Source organism: Entamoeba dispar, genomic scaffold (assembly GCF_000209125.1).
Source record: "Entamoeba dispar SAW760 scf_1105229459701 genomic scaffold, whole genome shotgun sequence".
Lineage (NCBI taxonomy): Eukaryota > Evosea > Mastigamoebida > Endamoebidae > Entamoeba > Entamoeba dispar.
Genome location: NW_001853824.1, coordinates 279803 through 293785, shown reverse-complemented (window position 1 = coordinate 293785; position 13983 = coordinate 279803). Strand labels below are relative to the sequence as shown.

The following is a 13983-nucleotide window of genomic DNA, read 5'->3' as shown; positions in this document are numbered from 1 at the left end:
AAGCATATTCCATAATAGATTAAGTCCATAAACTCCTTCAAATCTTACTAAAGTGATTACTTTTTGTTCAAAATCATAAACAATTGACCGAGTAACTAAAACATTATATTGAATAAACACTTCTTTAACAAATGATGATGCGTTTGAAGGTAATTCTTTTCTTTCTTCTAAAATATTTAATGCAAATTCAGCTCGTTTATTGCTCCACTCCCCTCTAATCCATTTCATTGCACCAGTAAATCCATCAGAATCAATAATACACATTAAACAAATTTTAAATACAGAGTCATCACTTTTACCAATCAACCTAATTGGTTCTCCAAGATTTGGTACTTCTTTTACAAATGCTTCTTCAATCATTTTATTTATTTCATCAGCATCTCCACCAAAAGGAGTAGTTGAAGCAAGAACTGTTAAAACAATACTCATTCTTGGATCATTTGTTTTATCTTTAAATTCACCAATGATAATTCTTTTTAAAGGTATTATGTATGAATTAATGGAACATATTTTAATAATATCTTCATTTAATTCTTGAATATATTTAACTATTAAACTAAATGAAGTAACAATTTGTTGTGAAGGAAGTGCTTGTATTTGAATTAGTTTACATAACATATGAAGTGCAGGTAAATTTCCTTTTTTTGAATTTTCTAATGCAGAATGAATAATATTATTTCTTTCAATAGATGACATTGAATTAAATACACTAATAACTATATCTTGAGCACGTAATAATATAGTTCCTCCAATTCTTTCTGCATTATCACACATAGATTTAATAAAATGTGGACTTAATAATTTATTATTATTAATATGTTCTATAACAGGAATTGAATGTCTAAGTAGTTCTTCATGAGGACATTTAATAATAAGATCTAATATGTACTGTGAATGTAATTTTAAAAAGGATAATAACTCGTTCTTTGTTGCAGTTTTATGATTTGTTTTAGTACTTTGATTAGACTCTTTTTTCTCTGGTTTTGTATTCCTAAATAATGAAATAAAGGATCTTTTCATTCCAGAATTCTCATATTCTTCAAATTCATTATTAATTGCTATTAATGCTTTGATTTGAAGATCAATTCTATTACTGTTAAGCCCTATATTAATATCTATTACTCTATGACTAAAATCATCTATACTTTCTTCTTCTTTTTTGATTTTTTCTGTTGGATCTGACATCTTTTATTTATCACAACTAATTTCACCTTTTTTAGTTCATTTCCAAATTTTTGAATTCTATTCTTTCTAAAAACATAAAACCAATTGTATCACAATTCAATAATCAATATTCATTTACCATGTACTTTTAATCCATTCAATAACTTTATCTAAATTTTGTTCTTTTCCCATAGCCTTAATGGTTTCTATATTTTTTGCATCAGCAATATCTACTTCAATAGGAAGATGAGGGTCTAATCTAAAATAATTATTTTTAAACATCATTCTTGATTCTGCTACTCCCATTTCTTTTCTTGCAAATATATTAAAATCTGATAATTTTATTAACCATTGAATAAGTCCAGCATTTCCCATTTGTTCTATGTCATAATAAGGAACTGTTGGATACCCAGATCCAATAGAAAGTGCAACTATATTTTCTTTAGGAATATTTAATCCATTTTCTCCTATTACTAAAGGATATGTTAAATAAAATGGATTATTAACTAATAAACTTCCATCTACATGATTATTTACTGGATCAAAATATCCTGGAGCTGCTGCTGATTGTAAACAAATATTTTTAAGGTCTTTATCATATGTCTCTTTCATAAAATTATTATATAACATTGCCTTTGATGTTCTTTTAGTGTTATCTTTTCCTGTATCAATAAGAAATGATTGAATACAGCAATTTCTTGGAAGGTCATTAATAGTGAGATTACTTAATAATCGTTCACCCATTACTTTTAAAAACTTATTTGTAAATTGATGTCCAGCGATTCCAGCAAGATGTGATTCATTTTTAAATGTTTCTAAAGATACTGCCTCCATTACTTTTATAACAAATTCCATATCTAATCCAAGTAAAATTGAAACAGAAACTAATGAACTTGCACTTAATCCTGTTATTAAATCAATTTTATCAAAGAAATCAGGAATTTCTTTAATTATTCTTTTTAACAATATACATTGATAAATACACTTAACTCCTCCTCCATCAAGTGATAATACTCTAAATTTTTCTCCTGAATGATACTCTTTTTTTTCTAATTTCTTTGAATAAACAATTTGTTTCATTAATTCATCAGCAATAACACCATACCTTGTAATTCTCTCTTCATTAGACTCAAATAAAATTCTAATTTAATAAGTCTTTTTTACCATTAACAAATAAAATAACAAACGGATTTGAAACTTTTTTCTTTTTATCTATTTTCTTTCCTTTCTTTTCTTTTTCATCATTTTCACTATCTGAATCACTCTCAATTTTTTTTTCAATAAAATCAATAATAAAAGAAAAAATACTTTCTTTTTTATCATTTGATTTTCTTTCGGCTGATGAACTTCTATGAACAATTTCTTCTGTTTTAACATCAATATCATCTAGTCTTTTTATTGAACTTGTAATACTAGAACAACTAGAAACACTATTTCTACGTTTTTTACTGATAAATGAAATAGATCTTTGATATTCATCTAATGCTTCAATGCAAATTTGTGAACTTAATCCAGTCATTTTACTTGACCTTCTATATCCTTTAGAAGACTTTGATTTCTTTGACCCTTTAGTAGTTGCAATTCTTGTATTTGTTGATGGGTCAAGTCTTTTCCTTTCAACACAAATTTCATCAGACATTAGTGCATAATCCCAAGGGGTTAATCCTTTTATTGTTTTTAATGTTACATTAGCATTATTATCTAATAACCTATTAACAACAAAACCATTTGAATTTAAACAACCTATATGTAATGCAGTTTCTCCTAATTCATTTTGAGCGTTAATAACATCTTTATCTTTTAACATTTGATTAATAAATTTTTCATAAACCTCTTTGTTTTTTTTATTTATTCCAATTTCACAAAGATAATGTAAAGCAGTATTACCTTTTTTATCTGCTAAACGATAATTAACAGATTTATTAATAAGATATTCAATAATATTCCATTGTTGATTTTGTATTGCTACATAAATACATGACTTTCCATAAATATCTTGATAGTTTAGTCTATGTGGAAATTTTTCAATAATATATTTAACTAACTGTAAACAACTACAATGTGAATGAAACTGTTTCTTTTTTTTATTTTTTTTTATTAAATATTTTCTTTCTAAGTAACAAACTTATTTTTACAAGAACTAAACAATAATCTAAGACCACGAGAAGATCTTCCAACCCAAATATTATTTTGTGATTCTAACTTTTTAATTACTTCATCTCCTCTACCATTTTCAATAAGAATAATATACTCATGTATATTTGATGAATCATCCATGATTGACATTCTAATATATCCAAAATATATTTTACTTTCCAGATAAGTTTTTAAGAAATCATAAATCATCAAATAACAAAAATCATCTAATCCTTCTTTTATGTAACTGCTTTTGAAACAAATAATATTCGTTAAAAAAAAAAAAAACAAAAAAGTCAATTATCCTTACTTTTTGGTTGTTTTTGAGATGATTTAAATTTATGTAAATATTCAACATATCGATTTACAAAAACTTCAAAATAATAATTGGCACCATTCCATATGGCATAAACAAAACAAAAGAGCATCCAACAAGTCTGAGCTTTTTTATTATTATAAAGATAAAACTGGGGTAATGTCGTAGCAAAATACATTCCAAACTGAGTAATAACCATAACAGTTAGTGATGACACTTTTTCAGGGAAAAACTTTCTCATAAATAAAACAGCTTTGTGAGGTTTTTCTTCTACTAACCAACGAACAGAAGTCATATATCCTTCATCATAAATTAAATCTCTTTTAAAGATTTCTGTATAAATTAAATAAAAACTTTGCCATGTAGAATAAAATAATAATGGAAATAAAAACCCATTATAAAAGTTTAATTCTTTTGGAATATCTAAATCACTATACCATCGAATACAATACGCAACCATTCCTGGTAATAAATGAATTGTTATTGATGTTAATTTAGTTAGGTCATGAAAAACTAAAGCATTATTCCACATTGGAATAGCTGTGAGTAATGGACCAAAAATTACAACAAATAATGTTGGAAAAATCCAGCTAATATCTTGATATAAAAAGAATGCTCGTACACAACTTATAATTAAAACACAATTTGTAAAATAGCAAAAATCTAATAAGAAATAATGCCATTTATTCATTCGATATACTAAATATCTTCCTGTTACCAATGGAATTACAAGACACATATAAAATATATGCATTAAATCTGGTCTTACTAATATTATATATTCCCCAATTGTTAATAAACAAACTCCAATAACAAATGTAACTTTATCTAATAACTTAACATTACCAAGTTTAAATGAATGGATATAATTAAGTTGTTCTTCTGTTAATTTTATAAATTTAACTGGTGTTTCTTGTTGTTGAGAAGTTGAAGAGTTTAAAAAATTTGTGTTACAACTTTTTGGTGTATTTTCATTAATCATTCCAAAATCAATCAACTAGATCCAGGGTTACGGAAAAAGACCTTTTTACTACTTGTCGATGTGGTGAGTTTTGGTTTGGTTGTTAGATTTGATATTATTTATTTTCTTAAAGTTATTCGTTTCATTTTCTCCTGTGACTTTTTTTGTTTCAAAAATACTTTTAACTTACTTTTTTTTTAAAAAGTTGAAGATATTTTTCTTTTTATATCATTTATTCTTATTGATTTGCCTATTTTTATTAATACAATAACAAGTAATTCTTTAGAGAATCTAATCTTTTTAAATATCATTCTTTTTAAAAGATATAAATAAAAATCTAAAAAAATCAATTCTTTTCATTCTCTATCTTTTTTTTTGAGTCATTTAATGATATTACACAATACATATATTGAAGTTATTAAAGTTATTTGTTAAGTGTCAACTTACTCAAACTCTAAAAAAGATAGTCATTTCTTTGATTTGATTGTTTTTCTTAATGATAGATATAACCCAATTAATGAAAAAGATATCATTTATAGTAAATACTTTTTTGATAAGAAATTTTCTAGAGAAGGATATTTTTAAACTTGAGTTTATTGATTGTTACAAAAATATATGAATTTACATAGTTTATACTATTTATGTAACAAAACAAATAATTTTTCTCATTTAATTTTTTAGTAAGGGCAACTCTCAACATATGATTGTTTTGTTGTAAATTATAGGAGTAATAAATCGATTATTTTTATAAGGATTATTTACTTTCATTTAAAATAAATTTTATCAAAATATAATTATTAAATTAATTATCACCAATTAGAAATTAGTATTTCTGGAATAATATCATCGAGGTTTTATCTACATTGAGAGAACATAAAAATTATTTATGGAATAAAATTTAAACTCTTAAGTTGTTTAACATGATAATTGAAAACATAAAATTTTAATACCAATATAAATATTAAAAAAATATAATCCAATTTAATTTAGAACATCATTTAATGTGTTTATAAATCATTAAAAAAAATAACAATATAAATCTTTTGTTTCTGACAAACTCTTTGAGGTGTATAAAGTTATCTTTATCTTTTAAGAGTCTAATTGGTTATTTATAGTTATTAACTGTTCTATTATTCATTTTAATTCACTTCATATTTTAAATAAAATTTAAATTTGAACATAATAATAAAAAAAAAGGTATTATGTATTTCATTTTTAGGACTAATTAAACTATTCTCCTATTACAAATGACTTAATTAGTAAATGGTTTTTAATTAAATATAAAATGAATAAAACCTTAATAAAAAATAAAGAGAGCCAATTAGAATTACTTATTTCTCATTAATACTCTTTGCATATTCTCTTGATAATATAGATCCTTCCAATGCATTTATTCCACGATTAAGATCAACTTCTGAGACAGCTTTAAATTGTTTAGTGTTTATAAATAATATATCTGTATTATTTTCAATAACTAAATTAGTCAATTCTCGTTCAACTGAGGAAATAATTGAATATGGATGTTTATAACCTGTTTGGATATATTCATTATTTCCTGTTTTTTCTATGATTGCCGTATAGATCCCTCCAACAACTTCTTTAATAATTATACAATATGTTTCATCAGTCTTTCCTTCTTTTTCAGCGTTAATGTATATTACACAATCTCCTTTTTTATTTGAATATTCAAACTCTGCTAATCCTACTCTTTTGATACCACAAAAACTATTCTCTCGAAAAATTATTTTAGTCCCTAACATCTCATCAAAAACTTCTTTCTCTTCTCCTTCTTTCATTCCTTTCATTATTTCATTGAACTTCTCATTGACTATCTTACATTTGATATTTAATTTAATTATTGTAGGTGCTTCTTTATAAAACTTGTTTAATTCTTCTTTCTCAAACATAATACACTTTTCTTCTTTCTGTCCTATCATATTATAAATATTTGTTGATATAGTTGAATTGTTCCATCTCTTCTCTGGTTCACTCTTATGTTCTTCTATTTTCTGAATACTGATAACCATTTGGTCTTTTTTTATAACTTTAATATGCTTCTTTTCAAGATATTCTTTGATGGTTTGTGGTACCTCTCCATTTTCAGTCCCTTTAATAAGTAATTCTTTTCTTTCCCAAGTTCCTTCAACTTCTTTCTTTTCTAAAACTGTTCCTCGAATTTTAATTGAATGAGTCCCAGTCCAATTTCTAACAACACACTGTGCACTTCCATCTTTTTGGTCGATAATTGTAATTAACCTATCCTTACTTCCAAAAACTCTAACTTGTTCCATATCGACTTTTTTGATTAATTCTTTTTCATCTTCATTAATACTCATATTTCCTGCTTTGTAAAAATAATATAAATAATATTTATACATATTATCAATTTCGTCCCTTGTACAATTACATGACACTATTCCATTAAACAATTTTGTTATTTCAGTAAAGTGTTTGGTTGCTACTTCTGGAGTTAGTGTAACAAGTGTAATTAATAAATGAAGATATTTGATCATTAACCCTCGTGTTAATAAGGATTTTAATTTAATTATGATCAATGTAATGCACTGAACTACTTTCTCAATAAATTCACCTAATTTTTTATTTGGATCCACTTCAATAACATAAAGTGTAGTACAAACAATACTTAAAACATTTAATAAGGAATTCCATTTGCTTTCAAAAACCTTTTTTATTTTAATACTTTCTTCTATCATTTTATGAATAAGCCCTTCATGGTCATTCATTGCAATGATAAATTGAATTAAAATTTGTGCCATCTCTCTTCTTTGTATAGAACTAAAATCTTCAATATATGTCCCAATAACATTGAAATATTGATCTTGTTGAATTGGTTCGTTAGTGCATTTAGTCATTAACTTTATAATCAAAATATAATATGTTTCAACTAATTCTCCAATCCTCTTATCATTAATTGTAACTAACTTCGGGTGATAGAATTTTAATGATCCTAAAACACATAAAATTGATTTAAGGTCTTCTGCTCTATTACTCTTTTGAACAATATCAATCATCCTATTTAAGATAGTTTGAAAAACTTCTATTAGAGTTTCATAACACAATCTCTCTCTTACTCCAACACACTCAATTCCATCTGAAATATTTTGTAATAAACGAATAACAACTTCATTATTTTTATTTTTTAATCCTTGAAGTAGATAATGTATCATTCCAGAAAATACTTCTCTATCACTAACAACATATTTAATATTATATGTATAAAAAGAAATCATTGTTGAGTTATTCTTTACATAGACATCATTCCCAATAATACCTTTATTATCATTTTTACTAATTAGAGTTTGTGTATAAAAAAATAATGGTGAATATAATTTATGAATTGTTTTAACTTTCATTGTTCTACTAGTATTTGCCTCAATAAATAAAGTTCTATTGCACTCATTTAAACTTTCTATCATACTTTTAAATTCTATTATTTCTATACTATTCATTTCTTGAATACGTTTTGGTAATTGAGGTTGTTGAATACAAGAAAGTAAAGTTATCCAAATCACTCTTATAGTTCTTGAATCGGTTCTATTAGAATACCCTTCATTATTAATTATTACACTTTCTATCCCTTGACTTTTTAAAACAACCCCTTGAATAGTTTTAATATATGAATTAAATACCTCTCTATATTCTTTGTTATTAAGAAACTCTGGACAGAATTTAATGAACTTTTTATAAATTATATTATCTACACCATTTTCTATGATACAGCATAATAACATTCTTGTTAAGAACTTTATTATTATTTTTAATTCATTGAATGCTTCAGTAAATTGTTTTTGGTGGTTAACAAATATAATTCCAATAATAATTCCAATAATTGTAGATATACTGTCCTTCCTTTCATTATCATTTTTGAATAATGAAGTTGGTTTTGTGATGTGATTTATTATAAAGTCATTCATTACTTCTATTCCTTCTAACATTCCAGTTTTTAACATATTAATATCTGAACAACATCTATTTTTTCTGGAGAGAAGAGTAATGAAATATGTCCTAGAATCATTTTAACATATTTACAATTATTTTGAATAAGAATTGGTGAATTTGATGTTGTCAGCCATTGTTTGTATATTTTTAAACACCGAATTTTTCTGTTAACATCAGTTGATGTTTCAGATAATGATGAAAAACAAGTTCCTAATATTGTCAAAGTAAACATTAATTTGTCGTGTTGGTTAAAAGATGAAATATCAACCTTTCCAGTTTCAAAATCATTCAATATTGAATCAATTGATGTAAATACCCAGTCTTTTAGACTATAAACTAATAGTCCTGTATCTCCTTTAAAATCTTCTTCATTAACTAAACCAAGTGAAACAGCTGCATATAATATCATATTTTTATTTTCTATATTTTTTAAGTTTTTATTTGAAATTTCATTTAACAAATTTTTTATTTAATAACATTCATTTATTTACATCACATCATACAAATGTCGATCTACAGGCTTAAATACACTTTTTGGTCCTTCTCCTTTATGTATATCATTTTCAGTCTTTGTTGTTTGATTTTTAAATAATGCTGAAAAATATCTGTTTTTGACTGAATTAGGTGCTCTTCCTGGAAGATATTTTGAAATTTCAGTCCATCTATTTCCAATTTCTTTTTGGAGCTTAACAATAATTCGGTCTTCTTCAATTGACCAAAACGCTTTTTTTTTAATCCCATTATCAAGATGATTAAAATATCGTTCTCTACATTGTTTCCGAGTTCTTCCTAAAACCATAGAACTAACATCTTTCCAATGATTAATCCCATAAGTTTTAACTCCTTGAAGAAGTAAATCATCTTCTTCTGCTGTCCACATTTGTGCTGGTCTTCTTTGTTTTTTTCTTGTATTTTCTCTTGTTTTAGAACTATTATTCATTTCATAACACATTTTGTTCTTGAGTTCTATCTAACCCCCACATTAAATAGTGCCCCTTTTTTTTACTAATATCATTCTTTAGAATTAGTCGACATAACACCCAATTTCTGTCTTCTTTCTATGATTTGAGATATCTTTCAACAAAATCCTTTATTCTATTTCTATTTTCTTTTGCCTCTTTATGATTCTAATTTCTTTTTTTTTTCCTTTCAATTACCATTTTCTCTCTTTCTTTCTTACTAAAATTCTTATCTTTTCTTTTTTATTCCTCATCTCAAATCATATTTCTAAAATTACTTTAAACCCTTAAAAAAATTCTCTTTAACCTCCATCTTAATTTACTTCTATGATTTGACTTTTTTTCTCTATAACTTTTTTGTTTCTTCTCCTTCTCTAACCGTTCCTCATTCTAGCCATCGTCTCAGCCATCTAAAAAATGTTCTTTGCCACAGCATCCCATTTTGTGGCTTAAGAACCCAATGATTTTCATCTGGAAAATATAATAACTCTGCTGCAACTCCTTGCATTCTTGCCCCATTGAATGCCGCAATCCCTTGACTCACTACCACTCGATAATCTTTTTCACTATGAATACACAAAATAGGTGTGTCCCACTTTTCAACAAATCGGTGTGGTGAATTTTCATAACTTTTTTTACTTTTTTCTTTTCCCTCCCACACTGCACTTCCCATATCCCATTGTGAAAACCACATTTCTTCTGTTTCTATATATTGTTCCTCTGTATTAAATATCCCATCATGTGCAATAAATACTTTAAATCGTTTCTGATGATGTCCAGCAAGCCAATAGACTGAATATCCCCCAAAACTTGCTCCAACACATCCAAGCTTGTCAGAATCAACATATGACTCTTTTTTCATTATGTCAACAGAAGTTAACAAATCCTTCATACAAAGACCTCCATAATTCAATGAAATTTCTTCTAGCCATTCCATTCCAAAACCTGGTAGCCCTCTTCTATTTGGAGCAATAACAATGTATCCTTCTGATGCCATCAATAAGAAATTCCATCTGTAAGACCAAAATTGACTTACAGCACATTGAGGACCACCTTGGCAATATAATAATGTTGGATATTTTTTTGTTGAATCAAAATGAGGTGGATAAATAATCCAGACTAACATATCTTTATTATCAACTGTTTTCATCCACTTTGGTTGAACAGAAGCTTTATCTATTTGGGTGTAAATAAAATCATTTTCAAAGCTTACTTGTTTGATTTCTTTTGTTTTTAAATCAAGTTCATATAATTCATCAGCTTCTATCATTGATTGTCTCTTAACAATTAGTTTATTTCCAAACCATTTAACAGATTTATAGTCATATTGTCCTGTTGTAATTTGTTCATGGTTAAATAACTCATTATCATTAGTTATTTCAATAAAATATATATGTGTTGTACCATGCCACACACCAGTGAATACCATCTGACAGTCGTTAATCCAATCAAAACTTTCAACATTACTTTCAAACCACTCTGATACGAAACTTTTTTTCTTAGTATTTAGGTCAAATATAATTAATCTACTACGATCACTTTCATATCCATCACGCTCCATACTAATCCATGCAATTTTTTTTCCATTAGGTGAGTACATTGGATTTGAGTCAAACCCATAATTCTTTGGTTCAAAGTCTTTACAAAGATTAATAGTTGTTTTTGTTTCAGTATCATAGATATAAATATCTGAATCTGTTGATGTGGCATATTCTTTTCCTACTTTCTTCTTACATGTATACGCTATTTTCCTTGAATCTTTTGACCAACATAATTGTTCAATTCCACCAAATGGTTTTAATGGTGACTCATATGGTTCATTTTCAAGAATATCAAAAGGGTGATCTTCAAATTTCATATTATTTAATTTTGAGACAAATGGATGAGGTAGAGATGTATTGAATTCATCCCAATGACGATAGTTTAAGTCTTCAAATATCATTCCACTAGCCAAAGGTAAGTCATTATAGTCTTCATTTTTGTAGCTATGGTCAATAGATGAAATGAATAAACATTTAGAATTATCTGGAGATATTTTAAATTCTCTAATATCTAAAGAACCAGTTGAGAGTTGTTCTACTTGTTCTGATTCAAAACAATATTTAAACAAATTTCCATTTGAATTGAATAAGACTCCTCTTCCATTTTTATCAAAAATAGCATTGGTTTGAGATTGTGCACAACTTTTAGTTAGTTGGTCATTACTATCTCTCATCTTTGAAGTAAGGTCTATGTACTCTTTTGAATTTAATGCCTTAATGATGATATGGCTGGAACTTCCATTTTTAGGTATGTCATAATAAGAAACTGTATACAATAATGTATCTCCAAAAAGGTCATATCCATTAATTCGTCCCATTGACCATAAAGCCTCAGCTGTAAATTTTCTATTTTTAATTATAAGATTTGATTTTGAGATATTACTCATATCTTAAACAAACAAGTAATAATTTTTAGATTTAAAGGAAAAACATAAGATATAAATGTAATTCAATCAAATAAATCTTTAATATATTTTAATGAACGATTTATAATTTTAGTATCTTGTTCTTTTCGAAGTAAATCATTATACTCTTCATCACTCATTAAATCTGTACTGTTTATTTCTATTTTTGTTAAATCTTTAATTAATAAATTAAATAAATTGTTTAATGGTTGATTCTTCAAGTTATTTTTAATCTTTTTAATTAGCATTTGCTTTTCTTTCTTATTAATTTCAGGTTGAGTTATAACACTTTTTTTTCTTGTTATGTCGTTGTTAATATGCAATGATTTTTTGATCTTTTCTGTTGGTAAATCTTCTTTTTTAATTGGGTGAGGTTCTTCTAAACCTAATAACTTTCTGGCTTTAGCCAATACTTCTTGTTCATTTTCTTTTCTGTTTTTGCAACAATTGCATGTACATAATGGACTACAAAAATTTCTTCCTTGAAAACAAGAACAGTTTGACTCAAGACATGCAGACGTTTGGCACCTACAAGGAAACAAACCAAAATCACAAAATTTAATTTCTTTTGTCATTAATAATAAATGAGGGATACAAATGAATTAAAAGTTTTGTTATTACTATTTCAATGATAAAATTTTTATGTACTTAATAAAACTTAAAAACAAATTAACAAAAAAATTGTATTAAAAAAAAACTACTTGTTTAGTTAGTCTTAGCATTCAATCTCTTTACTTCATCAGTAAATTTAATATTGCATCCAACTGTAGCGCAAGAACACTTAGCAATTCTAACAGCAGCCCCATCTCTTATTTTGCATTGATTAGTCCATTCACCAAGTTGGATCTTTTGAGGGACCATAACAATCTTAACTCCTTGTTCTTTGCAGATTGCTTTCAATAAGCCAGTATACTTATCATTATCACAATCTTCAGCAATAAAACAGTAGAGTGCTTTTTTAGCTTCTATAACCTTAAGGCATTGTCTAATACCTTTAGTCAAGGCATTTTGTGCACGTGCTTGATATAAAATAGCTTTAATATCTTTTAACTCTTGAGGAAGCTCTTCAACAATAGGTTGTGCATTTTCAAAAGTTTCAACATCTCCTCCAGACATCTGAATTCCTTGGTGTTTACTAATAATTAATTCTCTTAAAACCCTTTTTATTTTATTTATTTTTTAAATAGCTGAGAAATTATATTTATTTAATAATAAATTCTAACATTATAAAAGGTATTATAAAAATGATATTAATTTAATATATTTATAATAAAATATAAACTTAACAGAAAATTATAAGTTCTCTTACATTAATTTTTCATTAAATCCAAGTGCTTTTAATCCATTTTCTAGAATAATACAATAACGTTTTGGTAAAGATTCCTCTTTTACCCTTTGTACAATTTTATCTTTAATTGGTTTAATTTCTTTTTGATTAATACTTCCGATATCACTCATTAGTTGAGCAAGAGCTTCTAATGCAATTAACCCTCCATTAACTAATTGATTCATACACAATACAGGTAGTGCTGATTTAACTAAACCAGATTTATATAATTCAGAAATTAAACGACAATTTCCTAAGAATTCAAATTTCATAATATCTAAGTCTTCTTCAGTTTTTTGATCTTCTTCAGTTTTTTCTGGAATATTAATAAATAAATGTTGTGCATTGTCGAGTAAAATTTTGGGCATTTCCTTTCCTATTTCTTCACGTGTTGATAATAAAATTGTTTGAAGTTGTTTATAAAAGTCTACATAGAGACTAGTAAATTTTTTTTCATTAACCGCTTTTTTAAAAAGAATATCAAGAACAACTTTAGCGTCATTAATTGTTCTGACTTGTGTTTTTAATTCTTTAAGAATTTGAGATATATTTGATTGACATAATTTATTTAATGAAGAACGAATGAAAGAAGTTGAGTCAATATTTTCAGAAATAGCAGTAACTATTTTCATTGGTGTTGATGAGTTTGATCGTTTTAAAATAAGTTTATCAAAAACGTCTGTAACAGAAGAGATGCTGTGAGAATTTTGTTTT

The 13983-nt window shown here is 26.1% G+C and overlaps 11 protein-coding genes across 11 annotated transcripts in view, besides 14 other annotated features; all 11 read right to left on the bottom strand.

Moving 5' to 3' along the window:
* The window catches only part of EDI_093590 (uncharacterized protein), a gene marked incomplete at both ends in the record, with an annotated part of 3339 nt that extends 3326 nt beyond the window's left edge, over positions 1-13 (bottom strand). The window contains one exon of the mRNA XM_001733284.1: positions 1-13. This exon is cut by the window's left edge and continues 3326 nt beyond it. Coding sequence (XP_001733336.1) covers positions 1-13 — 13 coding nt within the window.
* A 6-nt stretch (positions 14-19) lies between these two features.
* EDI_093580 (uncharacterized protein) lies at positions 20-1185 on the bottom strand (the record flags this gene model as incomplete). The annotated part of the gene is made up of 2 exons (XM_001736262.1): positions 20-35; positions 119-1185. 2 exons carry the CDS (start codon positions 1183-1185, stop codon positions 20-22), a joined length of 1083 nt encoding a protein of 360 aa, XP_001736314.1.
* Positions 795-818: a sequence feature (AT_rich).
* Positions 1186-1299: 114 nt separating the features above from the next.
* Positions 1300-3510, bottom strand: EDI_093570 (ankyrin repeat-containing protein, putative; the record flags this gene model as incomplete). The annotated part of the gene is made up of 3 exons (XM_001736261.1): positions 1300-2305; positions 2352-3218; positions 3290-3510. The coding sequence occupies 3 exons, from the start codon at positions 3508-3510 to the stop codon at positions 1300-1302; spliced, it is 2094 nt and encodes a 697-aa protein (XP_001736313.1).
* Positions 2363-2413: a microsatellite.
* Positions 3243-3272: a sequence feature (AT_rich).
* Positions 3511-3596: 86 nt separating the features above from the next.
* EDI_093560 (uncharacterized protein) lies at positions 3597-4598 on the bottom strand (the record flags this gene model as incomplete). The annotated part of the gene is made up of 1 exon (XM_001736260.1): positions 3597-4598. One exon carries the CDS (start codon positions 4596-4598, stop codon positions 3597-3599), a length of 1002 nt encoding a protein of 333 aa, XP_001736312.1.
* A 276-nt stretch (positions 4599-4874) lies between these two features.
* Positions 4875-4924: a sequence feature (AT_rich).
* Positions 4925-5343: 419 nt separating this feature from the next.
* Positions 5344-5387: a sequence feature (AT_rich).
* A 125-nt stretch (positions 5388-5512) lies between these two features.
* Positions 5513-5617: a sequence feature (AT_rich).
* Positions 5618-5728: 111 nt separating this feature from the next.
* Positions 5729-5773: a sequence feature (AT_rich).
* Positions 5774-5844: 71 nt separating this feature from the next.
* Positions 5845-5889: a sequence feature (AT_rich).
* A 19-nt stretch (positions 5890-5908) lies between these two features.
* Positions 5909-8329, bottom strand: EDI_093550 (uncharacterized protein; the record flags this gene model as incomplete). The annotated part of the gene is made up of 1 exon (XM_001736259.1): positions 5909-8329. The coding sequence occupies one exon, from the start codon at positions 8327-8329 to the stop codon at positions 5909-5911; it is 2421 nt and encodes an 806-aa protein (XP_001736311.1).
* Positions 6927-6960: a sequence feature (AT_rich).
* A 212-nt stretch (positions 8330-8541) lies between the features above and the next one.
* Positions 8542-8946, bottom strand: EDI_093540 (uncharacterized protein; the record flags this gene model as incomplete). The annotated part of the gene is made up of 1 exon (XM_001736258.1): positions 8542-8946. The coding sequence occupies one exon, from the start codon at positions 8944-8946 to the stop codon at positions 8542-8544; it is 405 nt and encodes a 134-aa protein (XP_001736310.1).
* Positions 8935-9013: a sequence feature (AT_rich).
* An 11-nt stretch (positions 9014-9024) lies between these two features.
* On the bottom strand, positions 9025-9489 carry EDI_093530 (transcription factor WEREWOLF, putative; the record flags this gene model as incomplete). Its single annotated transcript, XM_001736257.1, has 1 exon — positions 9025-9489. The coding sequence occupies one exon, from the start codon at positions 9487-9489 to the stop codon at positions 9025-9027; it is 465 nt and encodes a 154-aa protein (XP_001736309.1).
* Positions 9490-9635: 146 nt separating this feature from the next.
* Positions 9636-9747: a microsatellite.
* Positions 9748-9881: 134 nt separating this feature from the next.
* On the bottom strand, positions 9882-11924 carry EDI_093520 (dipeptidyl-peptidase 5 precursor, putative; the record flags this gene model as incomplete). The annotated part of the gene is made up of 1 exon (XM_001736256.1): positions 9882-11924. One exon carries the CDS (start codon positions 11922-11924, stop codon positions 9882-9884), a length of 2043 nt encoding a protein of 680 aa, XP_001736308.1.
* A 62-nt stretch (positions 11925-11986) lies between these two features.
* On the bottom strand, positions 11987-12517 carry EDI_093510 (uncharacterized protein; the record flags this gene model as incomplete). Its single annotated transcript, XM_001736255.1, has 1 exon — positions 11987-12517. The coding sequence occupies one exon, from the start codon at positions 12515-12517 to the stop codon at positions 11987-11989; it is 531 nt and encodes a 176-aa protein (XP_001736307.1).
* Positions 12096-12142: a sequence feature (AT_rich).
* A 56-nt stretch (positions 12518-12573) lies between the features above and the next one.
* Positions 12574-12639: a sequence feature (AT_rich).
* An 8-nt stretch (positions 12640-12647) lies between these two features.
* Positions 12648-13058, bottom strand: EDI_093500 (40S ribosomal protein S12, putative; the record flags this gene model as incomplete). The annotated part of the gene is made up of 1 exon (XM_001736254.1): positions 12648-13058. One exon carries the CDS (start codon positions 13056-13058, stop codon positions 12648-12650), a length of 411 nt encoding a protein of 136 aa, XP_001736306.1.
* A 44-nt stretch (positions 13059-13102) lies between these two features.
* Positions 13103-13223: a sequence feature (AT_rich).
* A 24-nt stretch (positions 13224-13247) lies between these two features.
* EDI_093490 (uncharacterized protein) lies at positions 13248-13901 on the bottom strand (the record flags this gene model as incomplete). The annotated part of the gene is made up of 1 exon (XM_001736253.1): positions 13248-13901. The coding sequence occupies one exon, from the start codon at positions 13899-13901 to the stop codon at positions 13248-13250; it is 654 nt and encodes a 217-aa protein (XP_001736305.1).
* Positions 13902-13983: the final 82 nt, after the last annotated feature.